The 18,852-nt window shown below is 38.4% G+C and overlaps 2 protein-coding genes across 9 annotated transcripts in view; one reads left to right on the top strand and one right to left on the bottom strand.

Moving 5' to 3' along the window:
- Positions 1 to 6,028, bottom strand: part of brd9 (bromodomain containing 9) — a 16,584-nt gene extending 10,556 nt beyond the window's left edge. For 2 of the 4 annotated variants that reach the window (XM_088601218.1, XM_088601220.1), the window contains exons 1-6: positions 5,863 to 6,027; positions 4,204 to 4,424; positions 3,030 to 3,080; positions 2,320 to 2,452; positions 1,507 to 1,564; positions 926 to 1,070 (exon numbers count right to left, since the gene is read on the bottom strand). In XM_088601218.1, the coding sequence (XP_088457344.1) occupies positions 926 to 1,070; positions 1,507 to 1,564; positions 2,320 to 2,452; positions 3,030 to 3,080; positions 4,204 to 4,424; positions 5,863 to 5,911 (657 nt within the window). In that variant the 5' untranslated portion in view covers positions 5,912 to 6,027. Of the gene's footprint in view, positions 1 to 925; positions 1,071 to 1,506; positions 1,565 to 2,319; positions 2,453 to 3,024; positions 3,081 to 4,203; positions 4,425 to 5,862 lie in introns of those variants that run through there. The other 2 variants (XM_088601217.1, XM_088601221.1) reach the window with 2 other exon arrangements.
- Positions 5,758 to 18,852, top strand: trip13 (thyroid hormone receptor interactor 13). 5 transcript variants are annotated; one of them, XM_088601223.1, is made up of 15 exons: positions 6,276 to 6,380; positions 6,671 to 6,940; positions 7,357 to 7,453; positions 8,743 to 8,896; positions 9,905 to 10,031; positions 11,738 to 11,793; positions 12,263 to 12,353; positions 12,502 to 12,574; positions 13,815 to 13,878; positions 14,219 to 14,305; positions 14,481 to 14,587; positions 15,294 to 15,447; positions 15,962 to 16,074; positions 16,603 to 16,672; positions 17,478 to 18,852. In XM_088601223.1, exons 2-15 carry the CDS (start codon positions 6,916 to 6,918, stop codon positions 17,571 to 17,573), a joined length of 1,314 nt encoding a protein of 437 aa, XP_088457349.1. In that variant the 5' UTR covers positions 6,276 to 6,380; positions 6,671 to 6,915; the 3' UTR covers positions 17,574 to 18,852. The 5 variants fall into 5 exon arrangements, with proteins under 5 accessions (XP_088457351.1, XP_088457350.1, XP_088457348.1 ...); XM_088601225.1 differs by lacking the exons at positions 6,276 to 6,380; positions 6,671 to 6,940 and adding an exon at positions 5,758 to 5,778; XM_088601224.1 differs by lacking the exon at positions 6,671 to 6,940 and having other exon boundaries at positions 6,232 to 6,380.

Here is an 18,852-nt window from a genome sequence, read left to right as displayed (position 1 = left end):
AATGTTTGAGTTGAAAGTTGTTTTCCAATTCTTCTAAACTCCTCAAACAGCTTACTTAATAATGATGTACAAAAAGAGGTGAGAATGACAATATCAAACACCTCCAAAATAAACTTTATATATAGGCTGCATTAAAGTCTCCCTACTCATTTAAACAGTGGTTCTACTAATAGGAGTTCCGAAACTCTGCGTCTTGAACAGGATGCGTACTTTAACCCATCCTGCTATTTAAAAGCTGAAACTATAAACAGTTCAATAAGATTAATCAAGAATGAGAACAGAAGGCAGGTGAAAAGACTGGGAAAAACGTTGTAATATCCAAACTTAAAACGGGTGATGACACAAAGCTCAGAATAAACAACTTTCTCGCTTTCTCACTTGCTTAATGTGAAATCCAATATTTCACCCAGGCTTTTTACTTGAAATGTGAGGTGAATACAAAGCCGGAGCTGTCTGTTGTCTTTGCAAGTGGTGATCATAGTTTTAATTTAACCCAGGTCAAAGCCTTCCCTCAGCTCCTAAATAACATGCTCCTCAGCCACTTAAAAGAAAAAGATCAGAGAATTCAGGTTAAAAGCCCTATTTCCCAGCCCACACCTCTCCTGTTACAAAAAGAGCCCAAAATACAACTTCACTGCCATTTCCCCATCTATACATCACACACAGCTGGAGCTCTGGAATTCCTTTCACAGCTTCTGCGTCTTAAAGCATGAATCAAACATCTGCACTCACGAAATGCATTAAGAACTGGGATGTAATCTTCATTAGATGACAATGAAACAATATTCTTTCATTTCAGCTGCAGAGATCCTACTACTGCAGAAGTATATTACAGAAATCCATCAACCCTGCTTCACAGTCAAGTTTAGACAGCCAGATTTCCCTTTGACATTATTCCTGTGCAGCTCCCTGAGATTTTATTTACCTTAAATTCTGTAACTGTTTTATACTCATTGGTTGTGATCTTGTACTTCATTGTGCTGAAATCCATGGGATGCTTAATGATCATTGAATAGCCAGGGGCAATAGCGTCTGTGACCGGGAAGGCAAAGAACCCATGAGGATCCTTCCTAAAGAATGGCAAACAAAAAACTAAGTATACGTCAAAGCACACAGCAAATAAAATGAACTACAAACACTGAGCCCATTTCCCATTGTTCCAGTTTGAATCAAAGTGCTTGGGTTGGAATATTCATTCCATTTCTGTTGTTGCTGTTCCCTGTGTTGGCTCTTGCCAAATGTTTTGCAACATTAAACCTGAAACATTTTTACATGAATGGAATAAATACTGTTCCCATGTTTTTAAAAACAATTAGCGTATTTACCAGAACAACAAATATTTATGCATAATGCAACACAAAAGGCACCTGGTATACATAAATGCTCCAACCGTGTAGCAAAGCACAGTGAAGGGGTGTTGAAACCACAGTAAAACCATCACAGTACTACAGTATAAATATAAAACCTCTCTGGCAACCTGACAAAGGAAAATGTTCAGTAGTTTACCTCTGGAGCTGACGCAGGAAGTGCTCCAGCAGCTGCTGTCGAGGCGTGCACTCGTTTTCTACAGAAACACACAACAAGAAGAACGGAAGTAGAAATGCTAATTTAAAACATGCAGTTAATTATAATTTGAGCAAGTGCTGGCTGTATAATTGAATATATAACCACTGTTTTCTTATTTTAATATACATTCTCTCTGTCACAGTGCTGCAGAGAGTCCTCACCACAGCACACTATCCTAACAGCATAACATAAGGAGCTCTTCCGTTGATTAATGGGCCCTCATTATTAACAGACAGAGCTGCTGGACAATGTAACAGGCTGGGTGAGTCCAAAAATCCCAAACATGCCCTGGAAAGCATCACTTATGTGCTGCAGTGGCTTTTGTTTCAGTAAAAAAAAAAAATATTGTTTTGAAAACACTCTCAAATTAGAAGAAAAACTGTTTTGCAACTTAAAATTAGTTCATGTCACTCACCTCACCTGTGGAAGGAGGCATATGAATAGGCAGGGTTCTGCTACTGTACCAGGTGATATTGTGTCACACATGTGTAAACTCTACCCACCATCTTTTGACTGGTCAGTGTTGGGCTCAATGTTATCCTATCAGAATGTAGCCCATTCCCTCTCACCACTGTTCAATACGTTATTCAGAAGGCAATTTTATAGAGGCTAAAAGTGAACTACAGTATGCACCCATCACAGCTGTAGCTAAGTTAATTCATAATAAGCAATTAATAATAAAATATAACATGGAGACTCCTGAGCTAATAACCTATTGACCTGTAGCACTGAGCCACTGTTCATCCTGCCTACCCTGCTGAGTCCTGCACGCTCGGACAGGCCTGTCTGCCTGGTGCTCCACCTCCACCTTCACCCCAGGATCAAAGTCGTCCACCTCTCCCTCCGTGTCGCAGACCTCCTTCTCTCGTTTGCGCTTTTTTTCTTCCTGAAAACAAGCACCTCAATGGTGAAACAAAGCAGACGTCCCTCTCTGGAAGACCACAGAAACCAAAGGAAGCAAGTGGTCAACGTTATCTACGCCTAATGGCAAATGGTTAAACACTTCAAAGGTCTTCAAAGGTCTTCAAAGGGTTACAGTTCCAGAGCTCCCTGTGGCATTAATAACAAAACACTCTTTTAATCCCTGAAATGTTGTCCCTTTTCATTTCTGGATTAACTTCAGTATAATCAATATTTGTGCACCCTGTAAATCTCAAATAGCTAACCTCATTTTAGGCCATTTCACTCAGCCACATTCACTGAAACTAACAAAGCACGTTTTGCATGAACAGATGAATGAATAACTGGGAGAGTGATTATGAAACCCTTCCTTCAGATGTAGCTGCTTAGTCATAAAATAACAGCTGTTTGCTTTTTTTTTATCATCTCCGTTGACTCTGAGTGATCATCAAGTTCAGGGAAAATACACCCTATATAGACTTGACATCCCTTCTCACTGTAAGCAACTGCATGAGGAAGAAACTCAACGTCATTTTTCAGCACATTGATGTCATCTACTGTACCTCTCCCTCTGTATCGCATTGCTCCCTCTCTCGTTTCTTCTTCTTTTCCTCCTGAAAAAAAAACCCCACAAGATACAGCTGGTCAGGCTGTGTTTCTTCCTTAAAACACAATTTCACAAATTCCATAATTTAAAGGCTAAATGGCCATCTAAACAATGTCTCTATCACCAATTTTCTTCTTTAAGTCTGTAGTTCCATTGGTGTACCAACTTATCTTCTTGAAAGGTGATCAGAAATTTTTGCATTCCTTCCCAGTTTTGAATTGATATTTGTTAATTGAGTTGGCTTCAGTGCCAAATCCTTCTTACAGCACAAGATGTACATCTGCCCACGACTGGAGCAGGCATGGACTGAAAGACTGGTTTGTGATCTTACAAGTTAAAGAATCAAGCTCACATGTGCTCAGCAAGTCATTACTTCAGAATGGCAGCATGTGGATACCTGGACAAATTTAAAGGCACTTTAATGCCATCACGTAGAGGTTTTGGCTGAAGAGGACTACAGAAACAGCCCAAGGGAAAGGTCTAGACTCGGTGGCTCAAACTACACTCCAAACATGTTCCTTTTCTGGTTGAGCCTCTAGTGAGGCGCACACACTGGGTTGTCAGTAAGTCAGTAAGTAAGGGGAAGCTAAACTGATGTGTGGGAGCCAAGCTGCTAAGATCTTGTGATGTTAGACATGCCTATCTAGCATCTCATCTGCATGTTATTTAAAAACGTCAGAACTTCAAAAATCTCTATACAGACATGTAAACAAACAAGGAAACAGAGATGTGTAATCTTAGAAGATTATGTCTTCTTAACACAATCCATTGTCACTAAATTACCTGAGCACATACAAATCAAACATGTTAAAAGCTGATATAATACCCACAACCCTACACAGGTGCTTGATGCAACTGACCTTTTGTGTCAGCTTATTACTCTCTCACTACTACTTTGCAATTGTCATATCTGCATAACCTAAGACTTCAATTTAGAATTGAACACATGGAAGTATGACTATGGGTGTATACTGTATCTACGTCAATTAGAAACCTTTAAATCCCCACTCAGCAAAGCGAGCACAAAGAGTCAATTACAAAACACCTCTTGTTTCATAATCGGCACTCTTTCCATGAGACAGAGGACAACAATGTATCCAGACACTCCCAAACCGCCCCTCATCCTTCACCTTTCTTCTCCGCCTCTCCTCATCATCTGCGTGTTTGTCTTTCTCCTTTTCAGACTTTTTCTTCTTCTTTTTCTTCTTGTCTTTGTGGCGTTCCCGCTCGTGGTCAGATCTGTCGTCGTAGTAGCTGGAGTCGTGTCCCGAGCCTGACAGCTCCGTCACCTCGCTCCCGCCCACTTTCAGAACAAGCTTCAGGGGCTTGTCCAGAGGTTTGTCCTCATAGCCTGAAAGAGCCGCGTGATCGACATGCTTATTTTACTGGTATTGATCAACAGCTGTGAACGAACAGCACCTATAGTAAGAGCAAGGGTTCCAGTTCAGGGAAGCCAAAAGGAACTGGAGGTCTAAATTACACTATAATAGAAGAGGAGCCCCAGAATACCCTGACAGCCATGGAGAACTCCATAGAGTGGATGACTCACACAATGTAAGCAATATCTTTTAAGAACATAATTCACAAGCGAAGGAAGGACATTTGACCCATCTAGACCTTTTGGTAGCTAGGAGCTTACCCACCAAAGATCTCATCCAATCATTTCTCTAAGAAAAACAGGATTTGGGCTCCAACAACATGGCAAAGTAGCATATTCCACACTCTCACAATCCTTTGTGTAAAGAATGCTCTCCAGCACTCAGTTTTAAATGCACAATTAAATATGCCTATCCAGAAAAGGGTCTTTCTTTACTACCTATATCCCTTTGGTGTATGATACCCCTGGTCAAAAGACAGGCAATAAATATAGAGACTACACTCACTTGACATGTCCAATTTTCATATAAAACTATCTGATACAAAGGATGATTTCCACTAATCACGCAGATGTCTTGACAACATTTCTGACCTGTGACAAAAGCATGCTAATAGTTCTTAACTGTAACTTAGTCTTGCACAAATAACCTCTTCTGCTTGCGCCACAGTGGTGCTGATTTGTAAAACAGCAGACCGATGCTACCATTATTGTGATTAAAAGTACCCTTGACAAATACAAAAATATTTCATTACGATCTCTTACAGTCGTCTGTTTTTTGCATTTGTTCTCGGACAGCTCCTTGAGATGCAAGACACAAAATGGTGTTTTATGAATAAAATGTGCCTGACTGGGCGGTAATAGGTCTAAACACAGAAACCAATAAAGCGGTCTGAGCAATACATTGACAGGTTAGAAAATTATGTAATAAAAATCTCCTTAAATATATTTGTAAATATTACCAGATTACATTATTTCGCAATACATTGTTTAGAATTAGACAGGCTCATTTATTAATTAAAATCTAAATATTTTCAACTTTCAAAAGGGCTTTAAGGCTTGCAATACGAGTGGATAGGTGGAGTAAGAAAGGTTTTCGACCAATTAAAAGTCAAATAATATGATTTTATCTGTATTGCAGAGCGGTTGTATCAGTCATCCCGTAGTTGCTAAAGCAAACTACCGATCACATGATGAGCATTCTGTGTACGTCAGTTATTTACTGTGCACATGTACACGACAAGATAAAAATCTAAACAAAATAGATTAAAGGCGCAAACAGACTCAGACACCACCTGTTCCTTCTCCGATCGAGACCACAACAACACAGGTAAAAACACAGCCCGGACCCCGTGAAACGTAAGCAGAGAAATCTCGAAATGCAACCTGCCCACAGTTCGTTTATTCTACTCACCATCAACCGTTCTCCACTCCGACTTGTGCTTTTTATGCTTCTTTCCCATTTTCAACAATCTACAAAGCCATATTACTTGTGTAATTCGCTGCTTTGTTTAGCAAGACAGCCTGCCTGCAAGCGATCAAACACCGGAAATGCACTCTCCGTCACCTCGGGTCAACATCGCAATCGATGACGTTTTACTCAGGTTCTCCGGTCTTTAGGTATTAATACGCGGAACGCGTTAAGACAAAACCCACAAGAGAGGACAAAAACGTGGTAGATAATATCTATTGAAAATAATTGTTTTAGAAATGTAAAAATATTTAGGAGAGCTTGAAAATCTGATTTTAAAAATAAGTTTTAAGGGGAATTACTTTGTCGTGGGCCGTAACCTGATGGGGCATGACGTCAGCAGGGCGCCGCGTCTGTGCTCTGTTGTAGAAGAAAGCTGCGCGCGCGCCGAGTTTAAACCAGTTCCGACCCAGTGGTGTGGATGTGACTTTGGTACTTTTATATCGAACAACCAAATAAAGGTATACATATTCATTTTTTGTTTTGTTAAACGTCATGTTGGTGTTATAAAGCGTATTATGACATAAGCTCTAGAATGAAATCAAAGTGGCATGATACCGGTATTTCGATTAGTATGTAATTTTAGGATTTTTAATTTGAGTTTCTTATTTTGGTAAATTATCTTGAATAGGCCCCTGTCTCACTTAACAGACGAGATTCTTTTCTGTATTCAGTTGTCACTATTGAAAATGCATCAGTGGCGTATAAAGTGGCTAGTGATATTAGTTCAAGGTTTTTTTTTTTGCAACAGTACAATGGGAAATTTGAAGCCGGTGGTGTCACATGGAAGAATTCAAAATATTGAATTTCGCGTGTTGTAAATGGTGTCAGAATCAGAGCTTAGCAGCAGAGCAGTGCTGGGATTCATTGGGCCAGACACCACTGGATTCCCACCACAGGGGTGAGTGGGTGCCAACGGGGATTCCAGGTTGGCGTGAAACAAGACGCAGTTGGTGCCAGGGTTGTGTGAGATGAGCTCCACACTGCCTGGGCACGATGTCGAGGCTGAGACAGGCGCTGAGTGAGCATTACAGTTACACTGGACAAACAGCAGTTTATACATAGGGTTGTGGGAGTATGGAGCAATGTACCCAGCCATGCTGTTGGGGTTGAAACACTGGCTTCTTCTAAGAAACAGCTGGATGGGATCCTCTGATCCTTTTGCTATTAACTACAAAATGGCTGGATTGGGCTCCTCTCAACGGTATCCTTTCTTATGATCTCGCAAATTGGGTGACTGCAGAATGCTCTTGACTGGGAGGTGATACAGAGGCAGTAGCTGGTATGGGTCTTGGAGCAATAGGCCCACAGTGCAGTGAGCAGCTGCTCTCTTTCTTTTCATTTGAATTTGTCAAAGAAAGTAGTGGAATATGTTCTTTTTGTGCACTTTTGGCTGTTTTTATCGTAGAATGTAGTGTGTCACTTTATATTTTATAGGTGGGAAGATGGATTCAGCTGGAGATCTTCATCAGGGTGTATCCAATGGCACTAACACATTAAACATACATGTTGAGGTTCATATGAAATCTTCCAGGTAAGAAAGTAGGAAGGAACCAAAAAGAACATTAGGAGAAATACTGAGGCTGCTGATTCTTTTGTATCCATTTAATTTTACGTATAAAAACCATCTCAAAGTATAGTGCTTCTGAAAATGTGGGCCATTTTGGTATGCACATTTTATATTGATTTCCCAGTAGTTCTTGCTTGAGTTATGTCATTGAATGCTCTGAGTTTTTATTTTAAAAATGTTATCCGGTTCCCTTTCAATGAAGTATCAGGACAGCTTTTTTTGTTAATTCCTACAAAATAAAGGTGAAAAAGACCCTTAAACAGTAAATTATACATAGTAAGGGGAAGAGCTGGGCAATTTCAATTGAGTCGAATTAAATCTCTTGATGTTTTTTTTTATTTTACTGTAAATACAGTACAGTATTAACACAAAAGCTTTTTCCTTGGTGAGGAAATCGAAATCGAAATTTCACTTAACAATCATTATGGCTTCATGGGGGCAACACACTTGTAGGAGAAAGGCATTTAAATTAATCTTAGCAGTATGCCTGGTGATTTATAAAAAGTTGTTCTTTTAGATACCTGGATTGATTTTTAAAAGCTTATCCCTCCATCCCAGCTGAGCTTTTCCTCTTTTATCTTACATTTGTTTTTGCATTCTCTACTGGTCCACTGAAAACTGGTCCACCTGTCATCTTCCAGGTCTTGATTTTTTTTCCCAGTCTTGAATTTTGGCTTAATCTTTTGACATGTCCTTTGCCACTTTTATTTGATTACTACTGTTCCATACAAATTGCTCAAATGTTTACCAACATACCAATATGTCACACATGTACAATTTCTCTAATTTAATATTTCAGAAGACTTTAAAAAAAAACCTACGTTATGAAAGTTTAGGAGTACCAAACAATTTTATATCCTATTCTAGCAATAATAGTGGTATGGAGGTATGTAATTTCTGGTATGTAGATACAAATGTATTAGTTAAGAACTAACACTGTGAGCAGAGTACTTAACCTACACACTAATTATATGAAGATGTGGTGGAAAGATTTTTCCAGAAATTATATGATGTAAGAGTATCATGGCCTTAAAGGTCATTTAAAAAAATTACCAAACCTGGTAATGAAAAGTAATTTGTATTACTGTAAAAAGTCTGTAGCTGTGGGAAGTACAATGTGATTATATATAGCACAACGATATACCGTAGATATTCTAATAGTTTATGTCAAGTACAGTTATTTTGAAAGTTTGAATATATTGAACGGTGCTCACAGAAATTAAATGAATGTTGTGTGTCTTGTGTTTCTTCAGTACAGCAAAGAAGGAGACAGTGAAGCTGCACGTCTTAGACTTGCTGAAGAGACACCGGATGGTGTTTGGAGATTTTAAATGGACCGAATTTGATGACGAGTTTCTTGTCAACAACGTTGAATCAGTTGCCATTGTTGATGCTGACTTTATGCAAGTAAATAAGCTCATTTTCTTATCAAATGTGTTTCAGGTATTTCTTCAATGTGTTGTATTTAATTTAAATCCACCCTAATGTACATGGTTGCTTTAGTGATGCTTTCACACCAGTGTTGCAAACAGTGAATGTTCAAAGAGGATTAATGCGTGTCTTCTCTTATGTTTGGGGGAAGATTCATTCTTAGACTTGTTCAGTCACAATCCCACAGATTGTAGCTTCGCACCCTTGACTCACCCAAGTGTCTGTACCTGTGGCTCTTTTCACACTGAGCATGATTACTGTACGCATCATCAGTGGGATAAAACTAACCACACCCACTAACCCAGCTTACATTCCCTATTAGTGGGTAAACAGTCTTGATGAATCCTGTATCACGATGAAAAGGAAGAGTCATCTGGACTGAAGGATCAAAACGCAAGAAAACACGAAAAGCAGGGGAAAAAAAACACAACTTCAAAATTTCAACAAGAAAACTGGGCCTCTTTAAAACCTTACACAATGTACTTTAAGGAAAACGCATATAATCAGTACCTATTTATAATAACAATAGATTAAACACAAGATAACTGAATTAATATATGCATTTCCCTTTGTGAGTGTTTCAGTCTCAGACACCACATTTATAATAACAATGTTATAATAATGTATTTATATGGAAATGTTATATGATGTCGTTTTCTGGGTATACTGTGTGGCATTTAAAATGCAGCAAATGCAATAATTTGTTTCAAATACTGCATGGTCACAAGGTGGCAGTATAGAGCTAATCTAATGTCCTGGTTCAGCAAGTGTTTTAACATTGAGGAACCTGCATGTTTTTTTATATATTTTCTTTGATTTCATCAAGAATGTATAAGTATAAAGCACTTATTTATATGCAGGAATTTGTTTACTTTGTCTTATAAGGGAACTGATATATGAACCCTAGAGACCTCATGGATTTTTTAAAGTGAAAACATGCTCTTTCCAAAAATGTGAAAATGTTTTCTTTCCATTCCCTTCCAGCCCGTTGACCTCAGCAACAGCTGTCTTTCCATCCATGTTTTCACGCTGAATTATGAGGGACCCATGACGGAGAACCTTGACGAAGAAGACAACCTCGTCGCAGCCAATCAGTGGCTTTTGCCTGCTGGTAGATTGAATTCGTCTAATACGTGTTTGAGAAGTACTTTTAAAGCCACATGGTGTAGGAGTAATGTTTTTAAATCTGCAGATGTTTAGAATGTACTTTTCAAAGGGAGGGAAGATACAGCAGCTTATGTGTTAATGTATCCCTATAGCCGTTTGTTGTACGTTTGGATCTTTCCACTAACTGTTCTATTGAGTCCATACCTGAAGACCTAAGTGGGTGTGAGATCTGTAGCCTGGTGCTGCTAGATGATATTTTGCAGAGCTGCTTCTTTCTCCTTTTTCTCTGTGTAGGTCCTGTGTGCAAGTTTGAAGTAGCTGTGGGGCATAGTGTTTTTGTATTGTTTTTTTCTTACTCGCAACTTTGTTTTTAGTGTTTATTTCAGTGTAAATATATTGAATCAAACTGATTTGTAAAGGTAAAGGCCATGATAATACAAATACCATGTGATAAGATCAACAAATTTACTTTGGGTGTAGTACTTGAGCACAGCTTAAAATCAACAATTGTTCGTTAGTCTGTTGTGTGCGATATCGGTTGCATTGCTTTCTCTGAAAAGCACTGGGCTGCCCTTACAATGTGTGGCAAGGGTCTGAATAGTAAATTGTGTAGCAATGTGTGATGTCCATGTGGAATATTATATAATATGGGTGTATCACAGAAAGAACAGGAAAGAGTTCAGGGGAAAAGGGTACAGAGAAGGACCTGTATTTTGTAAATGAAATTCTGGAAATGAAATTGAAGAAGAGACACCATGGACACCGGCCCTTTCATCTGTCAGAGTACCAGTAGCCCACTGTGAGTGCGCGTCAGCGAGACTATGCGCTGAAGCAGAGGTGCAGGGGGGCGAGTCCCATAAGCGTATGCAACAGTTCACTTCCAAACACTTTCCACTGACCCCAGTGTCCCAGCACTGAGCCGAGGCACAGCTGCTCAGTCTTTTGGATTGCGTCTGTAGCAATGGCAGTGTAGGTGAAGGGAGAAGAGAAGGATATTCCTTGACATAGTAAGGAAGTGTACTGCCTGATGTCTGGGAAGAAAGTGTCGTACAGGGATTGGATGCATAAAATAGCTTTTCCAGTCATACAGATTCAGCTGATCCATCTTAAGTTGAGCTGAGAACAATATTAAGGGTGAGTCAAGTATAATTTTGGGGAAATGTGAGAAGAGGCAATACCTTCTAAAAGTAACCTAGCATTACATTTTTTACAAACATAAATTAGTAATGGCATATAAGCATTTAAATAAATAGCTAACGCATGGAAAAATAAATCCTGAAGTCACTTGATTATAGTTGTGATACATAATGTTTTAGTGGGGAAGACACAGTCAGTAATGCAGTATTTGGTGTTCCTTAATGGATGGGTCATCCCAAGAACATAAGGGGCGTGCCTGCCAGAAGCCTAGTCTAATTCTGAGTCAGTCTTGGGTTTGAGTTGTATCTTTAATTTTCACTTATATATAGACGCATCTATATTCCATTTTTGTTTTGCACCACCAGTACATATTTTAAGGTAATATACAATTTACATTTTTGTTTATAAATTAAAACATTGTATTTATAAATACATGTGTGTAAAGAGAAATACCCTAAAGTCTCTAATACTTTTTTTTAATGCCTATGTCATAGAGGTCTGAAATAATTTAGCGCATGGAGTTCTAAATGGTAAGAAAACATAAATAAGTTTCTGTGTTTTCTGTGTTTTCAGAGGAATTTCATGGAATCTGGGAAAGTCTGATCTATGAGAATGGAATTAAATCACAAGTAAGGAAATCCATTGGCTTCTCATGACTTTTAAATATTAATACAGCATTGAAGTGCAAAATAAAGAGGCTACTAAAAACTGCAATAGTTATTACTGTGGTATATGAGTGCAACCTATAATGAATTGCTTCTACAAAAAGAAATTTGGCCTTAAGGCCTGATTTTCGTAACAGTGGAAAACAAAGCACAAAGATTTAAGTCATTGCGCCCATTACTGCTCAAGACCAAGCACAGATGCTGTGTGCAATGTGGGTGGTACTTGATTGACTTGTGAAATATGAATAATGTCAGGTTTAGGACATCAAAACCGGTGTCAGAGATTTTGGTGAACACTGTTAGCATTTGTAGAAAGGTTTGGTCTGGACTTGCTGGAAAGATGTAAACTATTTGAAAAATAAAGGTAAGCAGAATGAAGCTTTGGGGGTGAAACAGCCCGCTTACTTACTGCTTATGCCACGTTGTTTTTTAGCTCCTTGACTATGTTTCGACCACCATCTTTTTCTCGGACAAAAATGTGGACAGCAACCTGATAGCCTGGAACAGGGTTGTGTTGCTTCATGGTGAGGCCTGTGGCATTTCTTTCTTAATATTCGGAAGGGTTTGTGATCTGAAAAGCTATCAATTTTACCATGCAAATTATTGAACTGGATTGAGTTGAGAAAGAATTTAATTTTAAAAATCACCTTGAGTTCTTTTTATTTCCCTTAGGTCCCCCAGGAACCGGGAAGACCTCTTTGTGTAAGGCTTTGGCTCAAAAGCTTTCAATCAGACTCTCGAACAGGTGAGTCAACTGTGAGTATGAGGAGAAATGTGAATATGTTTATTGTACATATGAAATCAAATTAGAGTAACCCCAGGATATTGAAACATTAATTTGACATGCAGGCAGTTCATGCAGTTATCTTAAAGTAACAACCCAAATGCACATCATTGAAACACCAATCTGTTTTTAGTGTTGGATTGATCTAATTTCAGAACAGTTCGCAATGTTATGGTTATTTCGTTTTTACAAGTACATTTAATTAAATTCTGGTCATTTTGGAGGCAAAACACCTCCCGAAGAGGACCAAATGTATCGTAGGACATGATGTTATGACCTTTAACTCAGATAAATACACTATACAGTGTACACATCTTGAGTAAAGGAAATTAGTGACAAGAAAATGAATAATGGATAACTTAACTGTGTACTGTACATAACTAGAAGGACTGGAATAAGAGTTTTTTTTCCTCAGATGTTTACCTGACCACCGGTCACGTTGAATGATGCATTTGGTCCTTTCAGAAGAAGCAAGTGTGTGTCCCCTCTGCAAAGAAAGGCACATGTTTGCACTGTTTGAAACATTTCAAAATGCCCACCAGAATGCAGTTAAATGACACATTGAATCATTTAGCAATTGTGTTTAGAACCAAAGTAAGGTACTGTTGCGAAGTGCGTGTGAGAGTGGAAAATTGCATTAGCATGCAAACTGCAAAGGAGCAAGAAGGAAGAAGAAAATAATTGGCTGTGGGGCCATCGTACATTGTGTGGAGGAAGGCAAGTGAGCAGGAATGTGAGGATAATAAGAGAAAAAAGAAAGGCTTCAAAGCAATGCTACACTTTCTGTCTCAAGTGTTCAGAAACCTAAGATTTCTGAAGCCCTAATTATCCTTAAATTAGTTTTACGTCCTCTCCTATAACAGATTATCTCTCAGTGATCAGCTGATTTCTTTCTAAATCTCTCCATTTACAGATTGTTGCTCTCCACCATTACCATTGAATTATCATAGAATTAGTCTCCAAGATTTCCATCTCTTTTGGATCCCCATTCTCACCTCCCCTACCTCTTTCCTTTGTTCCCCTTACTCACCCGTTTACCTCACATTCCTGCAGTCCCCTCTGTTCGCACACACACTGGTAGGAGGCTCTGCAGCTAGAGCAGTTCATTTTCTCTTTAAGTTTTAGGTGTAGAATTAATTTTTAGGTGTCCCATTGTGCTGCTGTGTTTTAGTTACATTTTCACTTTTTAATATTGTTTCAGGTACAAATATGGACAGTTTGTTGAGATAAACAGCCATAGTTTGTTCTCCAAATGGTTTTCTGAGGTAAGGTGGACACATTTTTATTTACCCAATGCAATTTAAAATAAAGTAAAATAGTCCCTGAAAAATGTACAAATTTCTTATTTCTTATTGTTCAGTCTTCTTGGTAATGAATGAAGATATTATTTATTTAAAGTATTGCGCAGTTATGTAAAATAACTACTGTATGTACAGTATTCTGTTAAGCCATAATGGAAAAATAGCGTGCCTTAGATGTATTCAACATGGAGAAATAACATCTTAAGTTTAAGAAATCCAAGTTAATTTTTGAAATGTTTTCAGAACTGTCTTAATGTACTCTGGATAAAATCCTGTTTCTTTCTCTGATTCTGTTTGGCTTTAGAGCGGAAAGCTTGTTGCCAAGATGTTCCAAGCGATTCAGCAGCTGATAAATGACCCTGATGCTCTTGTCTTTGTTCTCATTGATGAGGTAAGAAGAGTCATTCTCAATTACTGAAGCCTGTATTTTTCACTTTACCTTCTGGGGAAAAAATCAACACAGCTGGATAATGCCAGTAAATGCAGAACAGCCAAAGAGCCCACACACCACTTTGTTTTACGTTCTGCCGATGTTGAACCTAACCAGCTGTTTGTGCATCTGGCAGGTTGAAAGCCTCACCGCGGCTCGCAGTGCCTCGCAGGCCGGCACCGAACCATCGGACGCCATTCGTGTGGTGAACTCTGTTCTGACCCAGCTCGACCAGATTAAACGGCAAGAGCTCTTCTGCCCTTTTCTCTCTCCCACTCCTTTTCCGCTGCCTGAAATTCAATTTCCAATAATCCAGGAGTTTTCAGAAATGTATTCCAGATTTAGAGATGGCTTGAAAGAGCTTGTACAAGTTGTATACGTGTAAAATGCAACAATCCATTCAGGAGAACTAAAGTGCTATCCTAAAAACCCCATTTATTAAGAAAAATAAATGACAAAACAGACAATTGAGACCTCCCACCATCTACAATTTTATAGCTCTTTAAAGAAAAGGAGGACAAACACTTCACCCATAAATGACTAAATGGAAATATGGATACAAAATGGGCTTACCAGCATTCTACTTTTCTGATCCCTCTCACCTTTCCATCACCACCCTCACACCAATTCCATTGGCCTTTGTCTTGGTGGCCAGGCTGTTCCCTCAGACCAAGGGAGTGAATGGCAATTCAGTATCTGGGGTTGCTGTACTATAGTACATAATTCTCAAGGAATTAAGCTCTTTTGGGAACAGCAAAATATGTTGTTTTCACAATAAAAGAGTGAATAGTAACAAATTCAATAACAAGTATTAGCAACAAGTATTAATGATCTTATGCAAGAAAAGTGTCCAGTGGTCGTGGGTAGTGTTAAACTTTCTTCGGTATAATGTTTTTGGCAATGCAGTTTATGCTAATCAATTTTATCCTGTGATTTTGTCTTTTTTTAGGTATCCAAATGTTGTAATACTGGCAACATCCAATGTAACTGAGAAAATAGACCTGGCTTTTGTGGACAGAGCAGATATAAAGCAATATATTGGTCCACCTTCTCCAGAAGCCATTTTCAACATCTACCTCTCCTGTCTAGATGAACTGATGAGGGTGAGTTCTTTATCCCTGTATCTTCACAAATCTGTCAAAGATTGGCCAAAAGGTTAGAATGCTGCCTCTTTCCCCACAAGAAGAAGAAAAATCCTCTATTAAAAAGATTTTGGCTTCCTCAGCTTGCATGCATAAATGTAGATAGTTTTACAGTACAGATAACACCAGTCTCACAATGAAGCCAACAGACTTCTTTCACTCAAGTTTGAGTATTCAAGTGTTGAATAAAAATATCAATTAAAAAAAGTCTGCATCATTTGTAGTTCAACAAAATAGGACATCCTTAGAAGGGGTGAATATTTTTATAAGACATTATATATATTAGAATTAAAAGTTTTGCCTCTTGAAAGTGTTGCATTTGAGGAAACACAGGTCCTCATGAGTATTAGAAATATAATCATTATCTTGTTCACACCCCAGGCTTGCCAACCAGAACAACATCAGCAGCCCAAATCTCATTCAGGATATCTCTTTTCTCACGCATGGTGTATTAATATTCTTCCATTTGTTTCAGTGCCAAATAATTTGCCCCAAGGAACAGCTTCTTACCTATCGAGAACTTAAAATGCTTGGCTTCTTGGAGAACAGTGTGTCACAACTCAGTATGTTCCTCAGACGAATTGCATTGTAAGTATGTTCTCATGATTACTGTAGTATAACACTGAAGACTTCATTTAGGATTTCAGAACTCTTGAACTGACTTTCAAGAATTCTAGAATAAACATGTCTTAGCTATATAATATGGATGTGTTAATTGGTTTGACAAAAATGATGTATTGATCATTTGTTAATGATAAATTGACTATAAGCATGAGGTTTTTTGTGCATGGCAGAGTTACCTAGACTCCAAGCAGAGAAGCATTTTACAAGATATAATAAAAGCAAAAATGAGGAAATGCAACATCGATATCAACGCCTGGGGGTTAATGTCTCTTGACTGATATAGAAGGAGAAAGAATATCTGGAAAGGAGCCCAGTACTTTTGACAACACCTGTTCATCTTGCCTGTATGCAGATCCCACACGGGTGACCTTGAACTTCACCAATACCATCATCCTTGACAACAGGAGATAGCCATGAATGAATAAGTGCCGATAAGACCATTTTCCATTCCTCTTTGTGTGATTGTTAACAGGACTTCTTTGATCGTTTCAGAAAGAGTAAAGGCCTGAGTGGAAGAGTGCTGCGAAAATTACCGTTTTTGGCTCATGCACTGTATGTTAAGGTAATGTCCTTTTTATTTTAAAAATGCCATTTAAGGTAATTTTAGGTTAGAAAAGTATTTGCATGGAAAATGTAGTGAAAGCAATGGACATTTTGGTCTTCATTATTAATTTAATACATCTTTATTTTTCACTTGCTAATTTTCCTTTACTGATTCAAATTAAAGTAATGAATTAATCATCTAGCCAGTAAGTGAGTAAAACATGATCTTAGAAGGTAAGCATGACAGTGTTCTGAAAAGTCTGAGTGAAAGAATCTACAGTTATTGGTGCGAGAGTTGTTCGTTTCTATAGAACAAGGAATGCCGATTACAGTATACAGCAATAAAATCTCCCAGTGGGCACTGTCCCCAGACTTCAATAGTACTGAGTGTACTGGCACACCTGGATGGCCCTTGCATCAAGCAGTTGGGTGCTACACATTGGTAGTGGTGGAGGGGAGTTCTCATAGCCTGTAAAGTGCTTTCAGTGTCCATAAAAGCGCTATATAAGTGTACATGTTGCAAAAACCTTTTCTCTGTAACATAACACTTTTGATCAACTTATTCATCTTTCCTGCATTTCTCTTTTCTGAAAACAAACATACAGTTTTCAGTACTGTAAGGTTGTAGAGCGAGTAAAGTAGAGAAAGGAATGTAGAAGCCTCGCAAAACCTTATTCTTTTCCCTTTAAATTATTTTTTTCCAACATGTAATCAGAAGCTGCTGTTGAGCTCTGTTGTGCTGTTCATCTTGTCTTTTCAAAAAGGATTGGTACACAAGGCAGCGCTGCAGGTTTTTCAGTGATTGTGCTGTTTTACATTTACAGACGCCAACCGTCACGTTGGAGCGGTTTCTCGAAGCTCTGGCTCTGGCAGTAGACAAACAGTTTGAGGAGAGAACCAAACTGACAAACAGTGTATGAGAAACACCATCCGCCTTCATGTCCAGTTTTGTGCAATTCAATTAAGGGAAAAAGATTTATATGTTCTTTCATTTGATGATGTTTTTGTTTTGTCCTGTACATAACCTTTTTAACATTGTTCTGGAATGTACAAATCCTATAGCACCAGCTGTCTCTTTCCTTTGTCTCTGTATTCTGTAGTTTATTCTGTAATTTGAATCTACAAAGTAGGTCTCTATGCATTTTTATGTTTTTCAGTTATTGTTTAAGGATGTTTGAAACCATGCTTTGTTTTCATCATCAGATAATACTGAAACCCACTTCACGTTATTCAGCATACTTTTCAGTTTTTGGAAAACCTGCAGTGTATGATCTTTTAATACATGTGAAAAACCCTTTGTATGGAGATTGGTGTGCAAAGGCCTATTTATTATTGACCAGGACTTTGGTGCATTTGCATTAATTATCTTTGGCTATTATAGTTTTTAATCTGCATTCAATGAAATGTATATGGCCTACATGGCTGTCTTTTAAAGAACAGATTAGCTCTGCAGCTCTGATGACAAGCTCTTGTCTTTGAGGGAAGTTCATTGCTCTGGTTTTTTATTTCGCTTGAGCTACCAGCTGATTCATTTATCCGAAATTAAATTAAGCACTATTTCCATGTTTTAACCAGAAAAGGGATGACGGGAGACCTGTGAAAAGTATGGAAATTCACCCCCTCTGAAATTAGTTATTAGGACATTAAAAAAGCCTTAACCAATTTAAAGAATTACTATTCAAGGCTGCTATGAAGCTTTTCTTCAATTTCCAGAATGAAACATACAGGAATCCCTCATCAGATATAATACTTCAATAGTCCTGGAAACACCTGTAAAGTGCTAAACACCAGTATAGTGTCATCTCCTCTGGGTCAGGACTGCTCCTTTCTTTCGTGGCAGCCAAGAGCTTTTTCACTCTGGGGAAGTTTCTTCAGCTGTTGACGTAAGAAATGTCTTAAGTTATTGAGCTACTGTGGAGTTATGAGGGATCTGGACTCACAATTGGAAGGTTGTGGGTTTGAATCTTGTGTGTGAAACTGCTGTTGGACCCTTCACCAAGGTACTTCACTCACAAGCCACTGCAACGGTATTAAAAAGATAAATAACCACAGACTTTGGGAATGCCCTGTAAGTGGCATCATTCACATTTTCACTGTGCAAATACACCACAGAACAATAAGCAATAGAAACGTCAGTGTTAAGAGAGCTGGATTGTTCTGTAATGTGCTAGCTCTGACAATAAAACTAATGTTAATAAA

The sequence above is a fragment of the Lepisosteus platostomus genome, chromosome 12 (assembly GCF_059453375.1).
Source record: "Lepisosteus platostomus isolate fLepPlt1 chromosome 12, fLepPlt1.hap1, whole genome shotgun sequence".
Taxonomy (NCBI): Eukaryota; Metazoa; Chordata; class Actinopteri; order Semionotiformes; family Lepisosteidae; genus Lepisosteus; species Lepisosteus platostomus.
The sequence above is the reverse complement of the archived record's forward strand: the minus strand, read 5'-3'. Positions and strand labels throughout refer to the sequence as shown.

Coding starts and splice junctions, on each gene's coding strand:
- trip13 (XM_088601223.1), top strand. CDS start 6,916: ATGTCGAGGCTGAGACAGGCGCTGA. Junction 8,897..9,904: donor TTGATGCTGACTTTATGCAA/GTAAATAAGCTC, acceptor ATTCCCTTCCAG/CCCGTTGACCTCAGCAACAG. Junction 16,075..16,602: donor TTCCTCAGACGAATTGCATT/GTAAGTATGTTC, acceptor TGATCGTTTCAG/AAAGAGTAAAGGCCTGAGTG.